The sequence below is a fragment of the Nyctereutes procyonoides genome, unplaced genomic scaffold (assembly GCF_905146905.1).
Source record: "Nyctereutes procyonoides isolate TBG_1078 unplaced genomic scaffold, NYPRO_anot_genome, whole genome shotgun sequence".
Lineage (NCBI taxonomy): Eukaryota > Metazoa > Chordata > Mammalia > Carnivora > Canidae > Nyctereutes > Nyctereutes procyonoides.
In genome coordinates, this window is record NW_026575020.1 from 34,763,263 (window position 1) to 34,782,601 (window position 19,339).

General features: G+C 48.8%; 1 protein-coding gene across 9 annotated transcripts in view; it reads right to left on the reverse strand.

Moving 5' to 3' along the window:
• Nucleotides 1-19,339, reverse strand: part of PRRC2B (proline rich coiled-coil 2B) — a 91,697-nt gene that overhangs the window by 55,103 nt on the left and 17,255 nt on the right. For 8 of the 9 annotated variants that reach the window (XM_055323203.1, XM_055323180.1, XM_055323194.1 and 5 more), the window contains exons 2-5: nucleotides 7,757-7,926; nucleotides 6,795-6,972; nucleotides 3,176-3,278; nucleotides 50-122 (exon numbers count right to left, since the gene is read on the reverse strand). In XM_055323203.1, coding sequence (XP_055179178.1) covers nucleotides 50-122; nucleotides 3,176-3,278; nucleotides 6,795-6,972; nucleotides 7,757-7,871 — 469 coding nt within the window. In that variant the 5' untranslated portion in view covers nucleotides 7,872-7,926. Of the gene's footprint in view, nucleotides 1-49; nucleotides 123-3,175; nucleotides 3,279-6,794; nucleotides 6,973-7,756; nucleotides 7,927-19,339 lie in introns of those variants that run through there. The other variant, XM_055323210.1, reaches the window with a different exon arrangement.

A 19,339-nucleotide genomic window follows, 5' to 3' on the forward strand; every position in this document is an offset into this window, starting at 1 on the left:
ACTCGTCCCTCCCCACACACCCAGCCCAACACCACCCACCCACACTTACCACCTTCGTGTCCTGCTGGCTTTCCATTCAGCTGTGCCCATGACTTTGGTCCACCTGGCACTGAATTTGTGTTCTGAAAGAAGGAAGGAAATGAGAATAGAGCTGGCCCAACCGGCCTGCTTTCCACCCAGCTTCTCACCTGTGCGATAGCCAGGGCGTTGGGAGCTGCCAAGCCCACGGCAAAGGTGAGGATCAGGGTGGAGGGGACATGGTCAATTCACGTAGCCAGTCCCACAGCAAAGCCAGGACTCAAAACCCCACGTCCCCTTCACACTGCACTCCAGAACACTCTGTCAGGTCACCTCTCGCACCCACACAGCTACTATGCCTTGCTCAAGAGATAAAGACTAGATCTCAATTCCAGCATGTGTCCCAAAAACCGTGCACCACTAATAGAGGAGCATCAGCATGGGAAACCCAGCATGCCTGATCTTTCAGTGGATGGGCCACTACGCTACTTTCCATAATTACTGTCATTCTATAAGACACAACTATTCAAGTGAGGCCTTCCTCTTCCGCTAATCTGGACTTGCCTGGCTCACATGCAATCCTCAGAACTGTGTGGAAAGCTCACTGCAGGCAAGGCATTATGCTAGGGACACCCTGCCTGAGCAAACCCTCCCACTCTCTGGGAAGGTTCTAGTCCTATTCCAAATGAGGCTCAGAAAGGAGAGATTAGTCCCAATTAGGAGAGCAGGACAAGGACTTGTCCCCGCTCAGCCTGTGTCCCAAGCCCCATCGAGTCCCCAGCCACTGAGCCCACCTGCCTTTCTCCAACAACATCAACCTAGCAGCCTTCCTCTTCCAACTGAAGGTAAAAATACATAAAACTGGTGCAGCATGATGTTTCAGCACTTACTGGGTCAGACCTCACATTAAATTATTACTCTTTCCTGTCCCCCCCCCTCCCACCACCCGCATCACCACACTCAGGGCTTAGATGGCCATCTCTCTTGCTTTCTGTACAGAGCAGACCAGGTCTAACTATCCATTTATTTATTAGAAGTTGCCCTGAGTGCCTTAGGATGGCCACAGGCCCCTGCACACAGACCACAGAAAGGATGTGCCAGCGATGTAACACGGCAGCACAGCTAGGGCTGGCTGGTCCCCCAGGAAGCACAGAGCACTAGGGCCCTGCCGTCCCACAGCCTCCCAATTGGTGTCTACAGCCAGCACCAAGATGCCCCTGCTCTCACCCACCAAAGGCATCAAATGAGAAGAGGATGGCTCCAAGGCCAAGAAGCGTTACTAATACTGCCACCCTGCCATAACTCTGACAAGAGCAGATATGCTGTCCTGCCTCTGGGGCGAGGCTTTGGGGGCTGGGAACCACTGGGAGTCCCTTCTCACCGCCACTATGTGGGAAGAGCTGAGCCCTGGGCAGGGTGACCAGCATGCTGGCCCCAAGACAAGGCTCTGACCCTCAGCAGATCTTCTCAACAATGCCAGGACCACACCAGGTGCTAATCCAGACTCTACAGCACCAGGGTACAGGAACAGACACATTTTCAGCAGCTCCAATGCGGAGTCTGACATACAGCAAGGCCTGTAAAACCAAGGCTCCCCTCAATCTCTTAGCTTCAAATTCCAGGAGACAGATTCAAACTCAACTCTGTCCTCAGACTAGGCACCAGGCACTTGTAGATTCAGGCCAATGAATACAGAGCTTCCCATGAATGTAGACTTCTTTTACCTTTTTCTTTAATTTCAGTATTCAGTGTTGGGTGGGGGAGGTGCCCTCTGGCAAAGCCATACACTCTCCCCAGTGGTTGGAGATGACACCTCAGACCTTCGGTTGCCCAGGGAATAGTACAAAACCAAAATACAGTAGTGCAGGTTGTTTTCCAGTGAGCTGCTAAATGCTAGGTATCTGTCTACACGTCTTGTGGTCTTCTAAAAGATCTGCAGATGTCTCATCTAGATTTCTAGCTCCCAGCTAAGCATATCCTCCTGCTGATCCTTGAAATCCAGATACCAATGGACTGAATATATTATGAGCCCTTCCTTGGTTAAATCCCAACTTTCTGGGATGCCTAGGTAGCTCAGTGGTTGAGCATCTGCCTTAAGCTCAGGGTGTGATCCTGGGGTCCTGGGATCGAGTCCCCCATCGGGTTCCCCGCAGGGAGCCTGCTTCTCCCTCTGCCTATGTTTCTGCCTCTCTCTATATATCTCTCATGAATAAATAAAATCTTAAAAAAAAAAAATTCCTGACTTTCTGTTTAGGAAAGCACTATTGGGGTGTGTGTTTATTTATTTATAAGATTTTTTTTTTTTTTTAAATTCATGAGAGACACAGGCAGAGGGAGAAGAAGCAGGCTCCATACAGGGAGCCCGACATGGGACTCGATCCCGGGTCTCCAGGATCATGCCTGAAGATGGCACTAAACCACTGAGCCACCCAGGATGCCCTTATTTTTTAAGTAATCTATCTCTACACCCAACCTGGGGTTCAAACTCACAACCCTGAGGATCAAGAATTGCATGCTCCATGGACTGAGCCAGCCAGGATCCCCCAGGGAGAATACTTTAAATGCATCAACAAATAAAGGGTCACAGATCAGTATTTCCCAAAGTGTGTTCTTAGACACCAGTCTCTAAAGATGCTGGCAAGAAGTCCGACAGTAGGGGATCCCTGGGTGGCGCAGCGGTTTGGCGCCTGCCTTTGGCCCAGGGCGCGATCCTGGAGACCCGGGATCGAATCCCACGTCGGGCTCCCGGTGCATGGAGCCTGCTTCTCCCTCTGCCTATGTCTCTGCCTCTCTCTCTCTCTCTGTGTGTGTGACTATCATAAATAAATGAAAAAAAAATTAAAAAAAAAAAAGTCCGACAGTAAAGGAGCTTGCTTAATTTTGTTTTTCAGCTCACCTGACCCCCAACCTTTCTGTGGTCCCCATGGAGCACAACCACAGGACCCTGATCTAGCCTGTAGTTCGCCCAGTGACATCACCTCAAAGTAAGTCACCAGAAAGCAAATTGGGTGTTTGTACTCTGTTCTGGATGTGGAGTCTTTCTCCCAAAGCTGCAGATTCGAGTCACCTCATGGGAACCCTGACAATTTCCTGTGCTCCTGTCCCATGGCCACCCATGAGGCTTGCTTCTGGAAGGAGCAGGTCATACAGCACCTACCTCCTGGCTGCTCGGCTGTGTCGGCTTCTGTAAGCTGGAGACAGGCCTCTGCAAACCCGGCTGCGGCAGCGACTCCGGCGGCGGAGAGCCCGTCACACTGGAACTAGACAAGGTAGGGGGCATCAAGGTCAGGCAGGCGTGGGCACACACAGGCCCCTCCAAGCCTCCAAAGGCTCAGCAGCAGCATGTAAGGTCCCCGGCAGACTAACACTGCAGAGCCCATGAGAAGCTGGGCCCCATCTGAGGCCTACCAGTTGCCATCTGCTGGGCAGGACAGTCCTTGGCCCCTGGCAGAGCTTCTCCTACAAAACCTGGTGGCTTCACTGTACACAAGTGCTGAAGGAGTTGCCAACAGGGAAACTGAGTCAGCCCAGGGAAGGGGCTTGAGCCCCATATTCCTGACCAAGAGCTCCCAGCAGTGCGAGGCGGGCAGGGGCCTGATGGCTTTGAGATGTGATTTTTCTTACAGCTTATAAAAGAAATATATGTCCAGAGTAAAAATAAATTTATAAATATATATAACACAGAACTTGTCACGATCTCATCCTCCAGAGAGAAACGCCAAGCAGATTTTTCTATATAGTATTTTTTAACATGAGTGGGATGACACCACACATACAATTTGTAACTTGTTTTTTACTTAACATATCTAATGTGCTTTCTGGATAACACACCTATCTACCTCTTTGTTTTAGTGACACAGTACAACTGGATGGGCCACAGTCCCCAATTTTTTTCCCCAGTACTGGCAAAACTGTGATGAACACTTTTTAATACATATCTTTGTACACTTTTGTGCATTCAGTAGTCTAAGTTCTTAGAAGTGGAACTGCTACGTCAAAAAATATTTTTAAGTTTAAAAGCTATGGCTGGGCAGCCCTGGTGGCACAGCGGTTTAGCGCCACCTGCAGCCCAGGGTGTGATCCTGGAGACCCTGGATCGAGTCCCACGTCAGGCTCTCTGTGTGATGCCTGCTTCTCCCTCTGCCTGTGTCTCTGCCCCCCCCCCCGAATAAATAAATAAAATCTTTTTTTAAAAAAAGGCTCAAAAAAATAAAAATAAAATAAAAATAAAAATAAAAGCTATGGCCCAGGGATCCCTGGGTGGTTCGGTGGTTTAGCGCCTGCGTTTGGCCCAGGGAACGATCCTGGAGTCTCAGGATCGAGTCCCACGTCGGGCTCCTGGCATGGAGCCTGCTTCTCCCTCCTGTGTCTCTGCCTCTGCCTCCCTCTCTCTCTCTCTCTCTCTCTCTCTCTCTCTCTCACTCTCTCTCTCTCTAATAAATAAATAAATCTTTAAATAAATAAAATAAAATAAAATAAAATAAAATAAAATAAAATAAAATAAAAGCTATGGCCCAGCACCCTCCAAAGATGTGTCAGTCAACAGACACTCCACAAGCAACAAGGGCTGTGAGGAAGATATCTGCTCACCCAGAGCCTTCCGGTCACTTGTTCTACACGATGAAACCCAAGGAGTGCAGGAGTCCACTCAGCCAGTCTCCCCCAATGCCAGGGGCTCACCAGTAACCCAAACACCACACACACACACATACATGCTTCCAAGTTTACACGACCCAAGGAACTCACATTATTACAAAATGAAGGCCAGTGATCTCCACTCACTTCACCTTCTACCTACAACAGAAGAATCTAGGTAGTATCGCTTCTGTGTTCTCCAAACCTAAGCAAGGAGTCCCACACTTGCAGCCTTCACCCTGTTACCTCCCTGATACCCCGAGAGAGGACATGGCCCAGGGCAAAAGAAGACCAGTGCAGAGGACAGCCCCTTGTCCAGTGTTCTGTCTTTACCTTGTCCTTGGCTGACGTGCATCAGCATGACTGGCCTCATTCAGGTCTTCTGATCCTTTCTGTGCCAATGACTCCAAGACCCCACAGAGGGAGGGAGTGACACCTTGTCCTCTCTCTCTCTGGAACTTCTTGTGGCAGAGGCATTTCAACACTTAGGCTGATATGTACGCTGATATCCAACTCACTATAGACTCTGTAGTGTCTACCATCTGAACAGAATGACAACAGTAGCTGACACCTGCCACACACATCCTCTACACCGGGTACCTGACCTGTGTTACCTTGTCTATTTCCTGAAACCAACCAGGTACTATTCCTACTTCACAGAAGGACCCTGGAGCTCACAAATCAAATAATTCCCCCAGGTTCCATAAAGCTAGTAGTAAGTGGCCTGGCTGATCCTAAAAGTAAGGCCTTACCATCAACCTATATGACCCCTAAACAAACCATTATAAAATTTCTAAAAACCGCTTTCAGACTCTATTTTGGTTATTACTACTTTATGTTCATCTGACTGAATTATTTGCTCACTCTGTACATCTTATCTGAAGTAATTGCAGGGAGGTTTTACAAAAGCTGCCATGGCTGCGGTACCTGGGTGGCTCGGTCAGTTGAGCGTCTGACTCTTGGTTTCAGCTCAGTTCAGGATCTCAGGACCCTGAGATTGAGCCCCATGCCTGGCTCCGCACTGACCACAGAGGTTGCTTCGGATTCTCTCTCTCTCTCTCTCTCTCTCTCTGCTCCTCCCCCCTCCCAGTCCCAGTTCCATTCTCACATGCACACACTCTTGCTCTAAAAAAAGCTACTGTGGCCATTTCCAGTAAGAGAAAGGGACACTGGTTGGAAGACGGTACTCTAGGTCACTTTTACTCTCTGGATCCTGAGCATCGGCAGCCAAAGCACAAGAGATTGAGGGCACGAAGATGTAGGAGCCCCCAGACCATTTTGTTCTCAGTCCCCAACAGGCAAACCCTAGGAGCAGTGTCCTACCAGCCAGCCCTACTCGTGAGGTCCTGTGCCTCTCTGGTCCCCTCAGTACAAATCTCAAATCCCCTCTCCTAGCCACCCTCATGGCTGGCTGGTGCCCAGCGGGGAAGACTCACAGTAGAAGGAGCTGAACACAGGCTCAGGTGGGAGGTTACATACCTGAGGCAGAGTTAGAACCGGCCCCACCACGCAACAGCAGCCACAACAGTTGTTCTGTTGCTCTAATGATGATTTTTGTGCCAGACCCTGGGCCTCCTAAGGCTCCCATAAGTGCTGTGCTGGCAGTGGTGTGAGCCTACTGGGAGGCTGCATACCAACCCTGAATAATGAGGATTCTGGATTGTTTTTCTTAACTGGGTCTGTTTGGAGCAACTAACTAGAGTAGTCTATGTGGAAAGCTGCTGGCCCTGAAACTGGGAAGACAGCCTCCTCCCCCAGCCAGAGTCCAGCATTCAGGGACTACCACCAGAACAAAGTGCTCGAGCACCTCCCCTCCCCACAGTGGCCCTTACTGGCTCAGGAACTGACACTGAGGCATTGCATAAGCTCCTCTGGGGTGATGAGGCCCTTCCTAATAAGGCACAGGGGACAATGGGCCCTGGGGACAAGGCAGCCCACAGAAACCGTGCTGCATCAGCTCCAAAAGCCAGGAAAAATGAAAGCAGGGAGAGAGAAACAAGTAAGCAGCAGGAGTCAGGGCAAAAGAAACTTCCTCTGGGTTCTCCCAGGTTCTCCAGCTCTGCCATTGCCTTCTGCAGAAGGAAAGGCAGCACTCTATGAGGCTCCAGCTCCCCACCCACGCCGGCCCCCTCTGCTCTCACCTCTTTGGGTCTTGCTGATCCTGCTTGTTTGCCCATCCCGTCCCGTCCTTGGGAACTATAACGATGTTGGGGTCGTTTCCTCTGTTCTCAGACTTCAAGCTTGGCAGGTTTGCAGGCGGTGGCATGCGCCGGGCTGTGGCAACCTTCCCGAGACTCTGTAAGCCATGTCTAGGAATAACTACAGGAAGATAGGGGTGGGGATAGACAAGTTTCAGAAGCAAAGAGGCCGGTCAGTCAACTGCTCTTTCAAGCTTTAAGCAATGATGACAAAGACAACCAGACAGACACAAAGGGCAGCCTGCATGCAAACAGACCAAACAGTCTGGGAGCTGCTTCAGCCGTTTTACAAGCCCTTTGCCCCAGCCTGAGCCATGGGAGTGGCTGAGATCTGCACAGGGGCTTTCCTTTTACTAGCAGACAGGTGCAGGCGCAGGGAGTCTATGCCATGGGCAGGGAGCCAGGCCCAGAAACCTCCACCCCACATGGTAGCCACCTCTCTGCAAGCTGAGGCTGCTTGGGCAGGATGGAAAGGGTAGCCTTCGTCTGGCCCCAGGCCGGGCATGAGCAGAAACCTCCACATTCTCCAAATGCTCCCAGGATGTGTGGACAGTACAAAGTTTTCCCACCAAGTTCTAGAATGTCAGAACCAGGAAGCCTAAAACAGGGTAACTAATGCAAATGAAGTTCCAGTCTACCCATGGTGGGGAAAAGGATCCCAGCTTCCAGGAGATAAGACAGAGAAGGACACAATCCCAGGGAGGCAGAGTCAGGATATCAAGCTCTGAAATCAGACACCAAACAGGAGCAGGGGAGTGATTCTGCATCCCCAGAACTGCCAGGTGACCACCGCACACCCTGAAGGTAGTCTGACCAGGTGGGGACTCTGGGTCTTCACTGTTCCTGACCTGGGGTTTCTCATGTACAGAAAAGCATAGAGAACTGGCCTCCACACCCGTTCTTACCTGAGGATCTGACCGCGTCTACTGATTTTCCTTTATACTTATCAAACAGGCTGAGAGTCGAATACTTGCTTTTCCCATCCTTGCCCTTGGTTATTTGCCCCAAACGATCGGACATTGCGATGAAATGTCATCTAGTAAGGAAATTTTTCTCGGCACCGCTCCTGATCTGCCTTTAAAATGAAAAAAAAAAAAAAAAAAGAGAGAGAGAGAGAGAGAGAGAGCGCACATTAATCCACCAGAATCCCTGAGCCGCTGGACTGAATTCCTCAAGGATCAGAGATCTCCTTGAAGGCCCAAAGGAAGCCCTGGATTCTATCCCTAGAAAAATGCCCTTACCACAAACAGGCAGCTTTACTCACATTTAAAGAGCATTTTGTTGTAGGTACCTTCCCCACCACCAACAATAAGAAGTCCTATTCTGCCTGAACTGAGCAGAGTTGACTGCTCACCAGCAACACCGAAATGTAAACTTTTCCACCCTGAGTCCTGTTGCCAAGTCAAGGACAGCTCTTCAAGACGGAAAAATTGCTCATCCCTGTAGCACATCCACAGAACATCAAAAATAAGGCAGAGTAGAGGAGATACACAACCTGCTTATGGAAGGCTGTTCATTTCAAGGATGAGCTAAACCAAATCAAAGGGAAACAACCAAAAACAGTAAGTCTTCAGGAACAGCTGGGTGTGTGCAAACCAAAGAACCAGCATCCAAAGAAAAAGCGTCTGCTCAGGCAACACAAGCAGGGCTCTCTGGGGTGCAGACACAGAAGCAGCAGCAGCACCCCCCAGGGAGAGACCACGGAGGTGGAGGGGGGCTTACTGGCTCCATTGCCCCCTCCACTTATAAATCTTGACAAGACAACCAAGAAAGCAGCACCTTCCTTCTGCCACACTCTAATTTCCTACAGGCTTGTACAAGTCTATTAGCATGTTACTCACTCATTCAAATACTGAGTGTGTGCCTGCCAAGGGTGAGTGAGTGCCACATGGCAGGCCCTGGGGACTAAGAGCCTCCATGTCTTTTATTCTATTACTCAATGGGTTCTTGGCTATAGTTCCTAAAACTTGATCAGGAAAAATCAACTTGTAAAAGCAATCATTACTTCCCATTGGAGTTAATGTATGGGGAAGAAAGCTAAAGCAGCAACCTGGACATCCAGCTAATACGGACGTCAGAGGTAACTGTACAAACATTCATTCAGTGATAAGAAAAGGCGCCTGGTGGTAGCAGCCACAGCATGGTTTGCTGCTTTGTCCTATTTTGAAGTCACACAGGCCAGAAGGAATACATACAGTATGCTGGTAAAGCATTCTGTACCTTTAGGGATGACTTTACGATAAAATCCTATATATTATGATCCAAGACTTTATAAAAACCACAGGGAGCAAATATCACTTACAAAATGGGGCCAGAAAAAGGGTAACAGTGACATCACACAACTCCAGGCACACGGAGAGTAGCGCCAGGCCAGGCCAAGGGCGAACCAAGCTGGTTCTTACACAAAACCAGGTACCTCCATCCTTTCATTCATTTGATTAAGTATTGAAAATGAATGAAATCTGTAGGAGAGTCAGCCTCAATGAAGACATAAACCACAAGTGCCCCGAAGTGCTCAAAGCTCCCAAGAAGCTTACATGTCAGAGCCTCCCCTACAGTGTCTGCCTCACAGGCCAGGAGCAAAAAATGACCAAGGACAGAAACTGGCCCAAAGTGTCCAAATTCTGATTTTGGTGCCCCAGGGTTCCATAACACACCCCTTTATTTTTAAATTTCCCTACCCAGAGCTGGCTCCAGTGAGTTTCTGCTCCATGTCCAAAAGTCATAGTAACAGCTGCATTCTTCCCCCACACTGGACAGCAAGCCCCTCAGGACAGGGACTGGGTTTTATTTTCTTCAGAATAACCGGTATTTAACAGGCTCTCAAATGTAAATCAACTTGAAATTCTCCATTAGGATTGGATGAGGTCTAACATTTATATACTTCTATCAAATCAAAAGATCATTCAGATAGGAACATGAAACACACACACACACCCCAACACATTATTAACAGAAGCCCTTGAGATTGTCACCATGGTGATGGCAGCATGTGGCCCCTGCCTCAGAGCTTACAGTCTGCAACAGCAAATGCTGGTCAGCATCCCAGCCAATGGCCTGTGTTTTTTATAAGCCCTCAAACTAAGAATGATTTCTTTAAATCATTTTTCACAGTTGTTTTAAAAAAAAAATGAATATGTGACACCCTACATGGCCCTCAATGCCACAAGGAGAAAAGGTTTGCTGACCTCAGATCTGAAAGGTAGTCTTGAACAAGCACTTTCAAGGTCTCCAGGTGGGAAATAGCCTGGCCGCCAGGGAGAAGCCCTACTTTTCAGGGAGGGGGCAGGGCAGGGCCCACCGAAATGGGGAGGTACCAATGCAGAGCAGATAATTCTGTGGACTGTGATGTGGACTGTGATCAAGACACTTCGGGACTTGTTTACTTAGCACTCTTTTTACAAACTCATGTGGCAGGCCACATAACCAAAAAGTTCACATCCTAATTCCTGGAATCTGTGACTTCCTTACCTTACACAGCAAAAGGCATTCTAGTGATATGATTAACATAAGGATCTTGAAATGGGGAGATTATCCTGGATTATGTGGGCAGGCTCACAGTAATCACAAGGTCCCAAGAAGGGGGAGCAGGAAGGCCAGAGTCAGAAAGCTGTAGCATCGGTAGCTAAGGCTGGAGCACTCTTCATGGTTGGGAGGTGCCATAGCAGAGGGCTGCAGGTGCCCATAGAAGATGGGAGAAAGCAAGGAAAAGATTCTCTCCCTTCCTAAGCCTTTGGAAGGAACCAGCCCCACCCACATCTTTATGTAGCCCAGTAAGACTCACTTCAGACCTCTGATCTCCAAAACTGTAAGAGGATAAATTTGCAGCATTTTTTTTTTTAAGATTTTATTTGAGAGAGAGAGAGAGAGAACGCGCTAGGGAAAGGGAGGGGGAGGGAGAAAGGAGAGGAGAGAGCAGCAGACTCCCCACTGAGCAGGGAGCTAGAGGACATGGGGCTGGATTCCAGGACCCTGCAATAATGGCCTGAGCTGAAGGCCAATGCTTAACGGAATGAGCCACCCAGGCTCCCCTACATTTGCACTGTTTTAAGTCACTGGATTTATGGTAACTGGTTACAACAACAGAAAATACACTCATTCAGTAGGCTTTTATCAGGCACTACCATGCTCCCAGCACTGAGCTCGGCCTGGGATGCTGCAAGCTGGACCCACCCCTCCATATGTCCAGCCCACAAAGGTGATGCGACCCACTCAGGGTCACCAAGCTAATTAATAAAAAACCTGCCCTAGGATTTTCTGCTTTAGCACAATATTGAAAAACGGTACCCAGCAGCTACCTCTCTGTTGTCCCTGACTACAGCGCTCACCTGACCAGTCACCCTGCCAACATTACTGAATGAAACCAGAATACACTTTGCAGAATCACAGATTTAGCACTGTTAATTTAAATTCAGACAACTAGAGTTCTTTACTGAATTAAAAACCAAACTGACAAAGGCAAGAGAAGGAAAAATTATTATTTACCAGCCACTCTGGGCTATCCAATTTCCACGTGAAATCCTAACGTGCTTTGCTTCTACACATCAAATGTCTTTTAATTCTGAAACTTGACCAGAAAAATCCTTGTTTCTACAGATTGTACTAAAAAAGTCTCCCTAAAATCTGTTAGTACAAACTTCTTACAGTTCATTAATACAAACAGACCTTCCTTTGATTCTGCACCACCTGGGCCTGTGGGCAGAGGTTAGAGTGAATGCAGAGAGCCTTCCTGGGTCTTCTCGGGTCAACGCTTCCCACAACTGACCAGTCCCCACCCTCACCCCACAAAGGAGGCCAGGAGCCTGACCACATTCCCACTCCTGGTCCCCCAGGGGGAAAAAAAGCTGAAGAAAAACCTGGAACAAATGGGATCCACTCTCCTAAGAACTTAGAATTGTGTCTAAGGCTGTTAATTGGTCAACAGCTGTTGCTTGACCCCAACGAGAAGTCCAACCATTCAGCAAATGCTATCTGAGTGCCTACTAGGTTCAGGTGAAATGCTTCCCACCCCTGGCAACCAGCGTGCCTCGGGGAAGCCAGAACAGGACACATACTGTACATGCAATTTGGGGAAGTGCCCCCTCCTACTTTTTAACCAAGTTTTGCACCTGTTGGCGGATTACTGGCCTCCCTTGCCCTCAGTTTCCCTGTCTACAGAATTGAGGAGCCAAAACAAGATTTCACAAGTCCCAGCCAGTTCTAAAACTCAAACAACGTCAGCATTAACACCCCAGAGCCACAGAATTACAGATGATTTATTGTCAAAGTAGCCACCTCTTACCATTCATCCAGGACTGGATTCTCTATTCCCACCTAAACCCGGGATGCTAACAGGCAACTAGACAGAGCCACCGTTGCTGTGGAAACAGCATCTGTGGGGGAGGGGCCGCACACTTTTCACTTTAATGCCCCTCGGTTGGACAGGACAGAGGGAGGAGCTTCCAGCCTCAGTTTCCTTTAGAACAGGAGTCCACAAGTTATTGTCTGCCCTAAGAAGAATATGCAGCAGAGCCCTAAAGGGCCTACAAAGCACAGACTACTTACTACCTGGCCCTTTACAAAGTAAGATTACAAACACTGGCCTTAGAGCATCAACATTTCTTTCATTAAGCCAGATTTTACTGGACACAAATATACTCATTCGGGTATTCCCAACTACACACATCTCCAGTGAAACTGCCAATCCTTGGGGTCTAGCCCAGCCCTACACCCATCTGGCTACAATGCTTGCCCCTTGTTTTTTCACAAACATCAGGCCAGGAACACTAACTGTTAGGAGCAGTTTGAACAGCTCACAGGTATCTGCTGAGTTTCTACCAGACACACACACACGCACATGCACATGCGCACACGCAATGCTTCACTGGTCTCATCAGATGGCAGAAAAGTGCAGGCAATTATGTGAGTGTGTGGGGCACTTGGGTGGCTCAGTGGTTGAACATCTGCCTTCAGCTCAGGGCATGATCCCAGGGTCCTGGGATTGAGTCCTGCATAGGGCTCCCTGCAGGGAGCCTGCTTCTCCCTCTGCCTGTGTCTCTGCCCTCTGTGTCTCTCATGAGCAAATAAATAAAATCTTTTTTAAAGAAATTATGTGGGTGTGAATCATGAAGCCGGGTAAGACGAGAGAACACGTTTCTAGTGGGTCAGAGGTGTGTTCATTCACACCTGACTCACACCTGGACCCATGGGACAAGTACTGGCTGAGGCACACCAGGTCCTTGCAGATGTGCACAGACCAAGCTTGGCTTGTGGCCACAGCTTTCTCTCCCTTTTGTAGGTAACAACCAATTTTTTTTCCCAAATAACACCTAATTTGGATCCTGAGTATGACATACATAGCAGAAACAGCCAAGGGTGCCGTGCTGGCAGGGGTCCTGGGCCCACCCCCCACGTGGTAATCCCACTCTTTCCCACAGCAGCCACTCTGAGGCTCGGCAGGGAGGCAGGCCAGGGAAGCCAGGAGCATTCTGAAAAGGGCTGGCCTGAACGAAAAGATCACCATTAGGCAGAAGAAAGAAGGCCGAGAACGCACTGAAGACAGCTTTGTGTTACAAAGAAAAGGTCATTTAAAAGCAAATGCAGGTCTGCATATTCTAGCAAGTCGTCTAAAGATGCGCTCTGAGGGGCCCTGAGGGGGGTCAGGGTTTGCTGGAACAAAAAGAACCAGAAGACTGGCCCACAGAGGCAACCTAACATCCAAGCCCCGCCCCTCCAGCCAGCAGCCCCGCCTGTCACACAGGTGACTGAGCCTGCCCCTCATCTGCTTGCCAGAGGGAAAACCTCCCCGTACTCATTTTATCAAAAGCCCTTTCAGAGGACAGGATTAATCTCACTCTGCTTGGGTTCGGGCCAGTGTCAGACGCCCACCTGGCCAGGTGATCTGGGCAGGCCTATAAAAGCACCAGGGAAGCACCGCAGCCATACATCCCACATCTGCTCCTGAGAGCCAGGCACCCTGCTGAGCACCCATGTGCCCTCACTTCCGGAAGATGCTACTGCCATCACCCTGCTTTACAGAGGATGCCAAGGTGTTGTCCAGACAGAGAAGTAAATTGTCCCAGGTCACTAGACTACAAGACATCAACCCTCTGGACCTGGACACACCACCAACACTGAGAAAGGGCCTATCGTGTGCTTCCACTCCGGCCCTGCTCCCCCAGTGCAGTCACTGAGTGAAGACTCACGATCCTCTAGAACAGTGAGGCACAAACAGAAGCCCTCAACCCAAGGTGAAGGAGGAACAAAAGGGGAATGTCTCTGTATAGAAGGAACGGAAAGATCCCACTGTACACAAAATATATCAAAAAGCATGATCCGACAGGAATGGAAACTGAGAGCAGGCTGGATAAATACTCGAGAAAACCACCAGAGGGGCCAGAAAGCATGCAGTCATTAGTCAGTATACTTGTTAAGTCTCAGTCAAACATGAAGAACCAGTGCCACAAAATCCAGGGACAAGATCAAGAAATAATTCCACCTTTCACCAACATCCCAACATCTGGCAAAAAAGAACTTAAATTTACAGGAGGCCCCACACCCCCCTACTTCAAATTCTCAGGCACTTACCATTATGTGTGCCTAGAATGTGGTGTCAACAGAGACTCTATCCCTCTATCCCGTATTTCACAGAACACGTTTTCTGTGAAAGGACAGATAGGTTCAGCTTTGTGGGCCAAGGACCCCACCTCAATTGCCCCAAGTCCGCCACAGCAGCACAGAAGCAATCACGGACAACACCAACAAAAGGTCAAGCTGTGTTCCAATAAAACTTTATTTTTTTAAAGATTTATTTATTTATTTTTGATAAACATATATATATATATAGAGAGAGAGAGGCAGAGACACAGGAGGAGGGAGAAGCAGGCCCCATGCCGGGAGCCCGACGTGGGACTCGATCCCAGGACTCCAGGATTGCGCCCTGGGCCAAAGGCAGGCGCTAAACTGCTGAGCCACCCAGGGATCCCCCCAATAAAACTTTATCTACAAAAACAGGAGGCAGGTGGATTTGGGGCTTCAGTTTGCTGACCCTTGGTCTAAAGGAAAATGATACGTTACAGTAAGGCGAATTCTAGCAAAAGAGATTCACATATGCATTAGGATGGAGCAGGAGCTGGGAGGAGAAGTGGGGTGGGTGGGGACTCCTAGCTGGGTTGTGCAGGGGAACTCCTGCTGCCTCCCTTAGCAACAGCAAGGGCCAAACATTCTGCCCAACTCCAGCTTTCAGAGGTTCCTACAGGGCAGCAGTCAGAAAAGCAGGGACTGGTACTTCTGTACCCACCAGCTGGGAGGGCCCCTGGCTGTAAGGAGTGGGTTTGGGGGCTGTCTGCAAAGCAGGAGGCTGGGCCTTATCCAGTCCTTCCACCTGCAGGCAGGTAAGCTGTGAGGGGTGGCTGCAGACTACAGCATAACCCTGAGAGCAAGCTGCTTGAAAAGAAAGTCAGAGGAACAATAAAAGGATGATAATGGAGTTTCCTGTCCCCATGTTTGTAGCCACCACCAGAAAAGACACCCCCCCCCCCATCCCCAGACAGCACATTCAGGAAGCAACAGAAATTAAAGATAAGAAACAGGGACCAAAGCATTTCCCCAGCCTCCTCCTCTGCACACTTGGGCTTGTAAACCCCATCCTGACTCCCTGGACCACACACAGGCTCAGCTCTCCCTCCACCAGGGCCTAGCCAGAGCAGGAGCCCCTGCTATCACACCTTTATCATGATCTCACTGTGCCACAGACAAGCCCAAGCCTCCAGCCCACCATAATGGCCCCAAACAGCCCCCTCATCTCATCCTCACCCCCCACCAGTCTCATCTCTCCAAAACACCCGGGGTTTGCATCAGGCCTCCGCCCCACGCTGGCTGTGACATTAGGCCCGTTTCCCCGTGGATTAAACAGAGATGAATATACTATTACCTACCTCCCAGGCCCGACGTCAGGAAAAAATGAGAGAAGGAACACAGCACACGTGACCCAGTGCTTGTGTGCCCTTAGAAGGTTCTTGGCCAAAGGCAACTGTCACACTAGCTCCGCACCAGCTCATCTCTCAGGCTGCCCAGCTCCACCATCAGCCTTGCACATGGCACTCAAACCTCGGGATGCCTGTGTAAGCAGCGAAGCCTTCATCTTCCCCACCACTAGGTGCCCAGGGGCCCAGGTGCTGGCACGCCTGGCACCTTTTCCCCTCCTCCTATGACCCAGGGACCTGTCCCCACTCTGGTGCATGAAGGCTAAAGGGCCCCAATACAGAGTGCGGGCCTTCAAAACCACCAAGAGAAATCTGTTAAATGTTTAGGATCTGTTGGTGGACCCCTCCTTCACCCCCATTATGAATTCTCAGAGGACAGAGATACACTTTAACTCCCAGGAAACCGTCTTGAGATAAATAACTCCTATATTCTGTGGCTACGTTTTCAACAAGATAAAAACTGCTGTGGCTTCAGGGTTTCCCACCTCAGGGCAGCAAGCATGGGTATTCGCTGCAATCACACACTGTTGTTATAACAGACAGCTTCAAGGAGGGGGTAATCCTAGCCCCACTTCATTGTTCATCCATAACATTCTTCAGTAACAAAAGGAACATAGGCTTGATAGAAGCTTAAACAAAAAAATACAGAAAGTCGTCACAGTCGACCAGCTCCCGGGTACCCCAGCAAGTCTGCGTTTGCCAGCACAAGTCCCTACACTCAGGGCCACCTGCCTCCGGCTCCTCTGTTTTACTCTGCTTTTGTTGTCTATTTCCAAAGAGTTCGACAATGAAGGTCATAAAACGCTGTTAACTAAATTCTAAACTGATGTGCTATTTGCTTAACAAAATTATAAAAATGATTCTAAGGAAAGCTTCCAGAGGGCTGCTGGCAGGCCAAGCACAGGCACGCAAAGGATGAGTCCCAGCAGTGACTTTGTTTACACCCAGAGCCTTCCCGAAGGAATGACATCACTGTAAGGGCTGGAGTTGGGCTAGCAGAGGGAGGATAGCTGGGCAGGAAGTGTCAGTCTTAGCCCAGTGGAAAGCATTCCTCCCACCTTCCCAAAGCCAGCGTCCTCACAAACCCACTGCTACACACATACAAGAGGGTGGAGGGACAAAAGCTGGTTCTGACAACTGCCAAAAAGCGGCCACCACCAATGCCGAAATGCAAGGCTGCCCCTTGGTGGCCTCTGGGGCAAAGCCTCGCCACCCCCTCTTGCAGGCAGTGGCTCTCTACAGACACACAAGGAAATACCACCTCAGCCACTTCCGTTTGCTCTTTTACACACAGGGACAGAAAGTTTACTTGAACAGGCTGTGGGAGGACTAGAAAAGGTGGTCACAAGGTGTGACACAAACACCGCTTGTTGTACTGGAGGTAGTGGTTACTCCCCTGCCAACCCTCCTTTCAGTGCTCAGCCTCCCCCTGCAGCCCCTGCAGCTTCCAGCTCCCAGCCTTCTCAAGGGTCCTGGAGGGGCAAGGACAGAGTTCACTCCCCATATATGCAAGGAGGTGGGGACAAATGGCCAAGCTTCCCGACCAACCCTTTCTTCTGGGCCTTGCAACAGTCTGCAGACACTGTAACAAATAGTAGCACTCAATGCTTGACACAAAAGCATAAGCACTGTGGATGGGGGGGAGGGGTACGCAGAGCAGCAGCAGAGCTGTGTAACTGACAAATACATACCTACTATTCAAACACACAAATGTTACTGTGTATCCACCTATAGAGGTACACACATCCCTTAGTTCAATTCCGTTTAATTCAAGAAATGCTATTTAGGATGCAGGGGTGTTCTGGTTAAACAAGGCAAAAGGACTACCAGCATTTATAGCTCACTCTTCCAATATCTCCTAAAATGAAAATAAACAACAAAGGGCACCCAAAAGTCAAGGACAATTTTGGCAGACAAGGAATAGTCAGTGGAAACAGATCTCACAGACTGAAGGATCCTACAAACAGGACTGGAGAGAGCTCAGGAGGCCCTGAGAGGGGGTGGGTACTTCTTACTGGGATTTAACCAGGGGAGGGTTTCTTGCAAGATCCCCTCCCACTCTGGATAAATTAAACAAGGTAAGTCTAGACTTGACTTGAGAAGACAGAATCCAAGGGGGTGAAGGTGAGGAAAAAAGCTAAAAAAAAAAAAAAAAAAAGCCTGGTGAAAACCTGAATCACAACTCCTAAGCAAGCCTGGGTCCCCCTCTGCCATCAGCCTCACTGCCAGGTGGCAGACAAACATACTCAGTCCCTCTCTCAGGGTTCCAGAAAACAGGCAGCCTCCCTCCCACTTACCCTACAGGGAAGAGCTCCCCCACTGACCCACCCACTCAGGACCCAACCAGCCGCAGGTGCCTGACACCACAGATATGCCCATGACCACAGACATCCAAAAGCCTTCAGCGAGAAGGCAGATACCAAAAACAGAGACAAATAAAAGAATCAGGAACCAAAGATTTTTAAAAAGGAAAGTAACATAAAATTAGGATTCTCAGAAAATTAAGAGAAGATACTACACCTATGCAACAGAAACAAGACTTTTTTTTTTTTTCCTTAAGGGGCAATCAGAAAAAGCCCTAGGAAGTACTAAATATATGATAGGCCAAAACCCACCATTTCACATTAATCATGAGAAAAATATCAGACAAATCTCACTGGAGAGACATTCTAGAAAATACTGGGCCAGTACTCCTCAAAATTTGTCAAGGTCAACAGAAACAAGGAAAATCCGGTAACTGTCAATCTGGAGGAAACCAAGGAGGCATGGCAACTAAATGTGGTATCTTGGAACAGAAAAGCACTTAAGGGGCAGCCCAGGTGGCTCGGAAACCACCTTCAGCCCAGGGCCTGATCCTGAAGACCCAAGATCGAGTCCCACGTCAGGCTCCCTGCATGGAGCCTGCTTCTCCCTCTGTGCCCTCCCCTGCCTCTCTGTCTCTCATGAATAAATAAATAAATCTTTAAAAAACAAAAGAAAAGCACTTAAGGTTAAAAAAAAAGAGAGAGAAAAAAACCTGAATAAAGTATAGACTTCCGTTAACAACAATGTATCAGTGTTCATTACTTAGTTGGGACAAAGTATCATACTAATGTTAGAACTTTGTAACAGGGGAAGCAGCAAGGTATACAGACACTTAAACTTAGTTTTTCTATAAATCCAAACTATTCTAAATGTTTTAATTTTAATTTCAACAGAAGAAATGAAAGAAGATCAAGGAAAGCTCAGAAAAAATAACAAGGAGTTGAATGCTGGTATCCCCTCCCCTACCCCAAAATTAAAGGATGAACCAGGAATCTAAATTTAACTAGGAGTGATGGAAACGGAGGGGGAAATTTTATCAAATGAAAAAGAACATGAAAAATCCCCCAGAGGTGAGTACCCAAGCTTGCAAGGGCCCACCTAGTGCTCAAAATAACAGATACAAAAAGAACAAAGTACATTAGGAATAAGGAGAAGAACCCAAAAGCTTATGAAAGCGCCCTGCACACGCGTGCTCTCTCTCTCTCTCTCACACACACACAC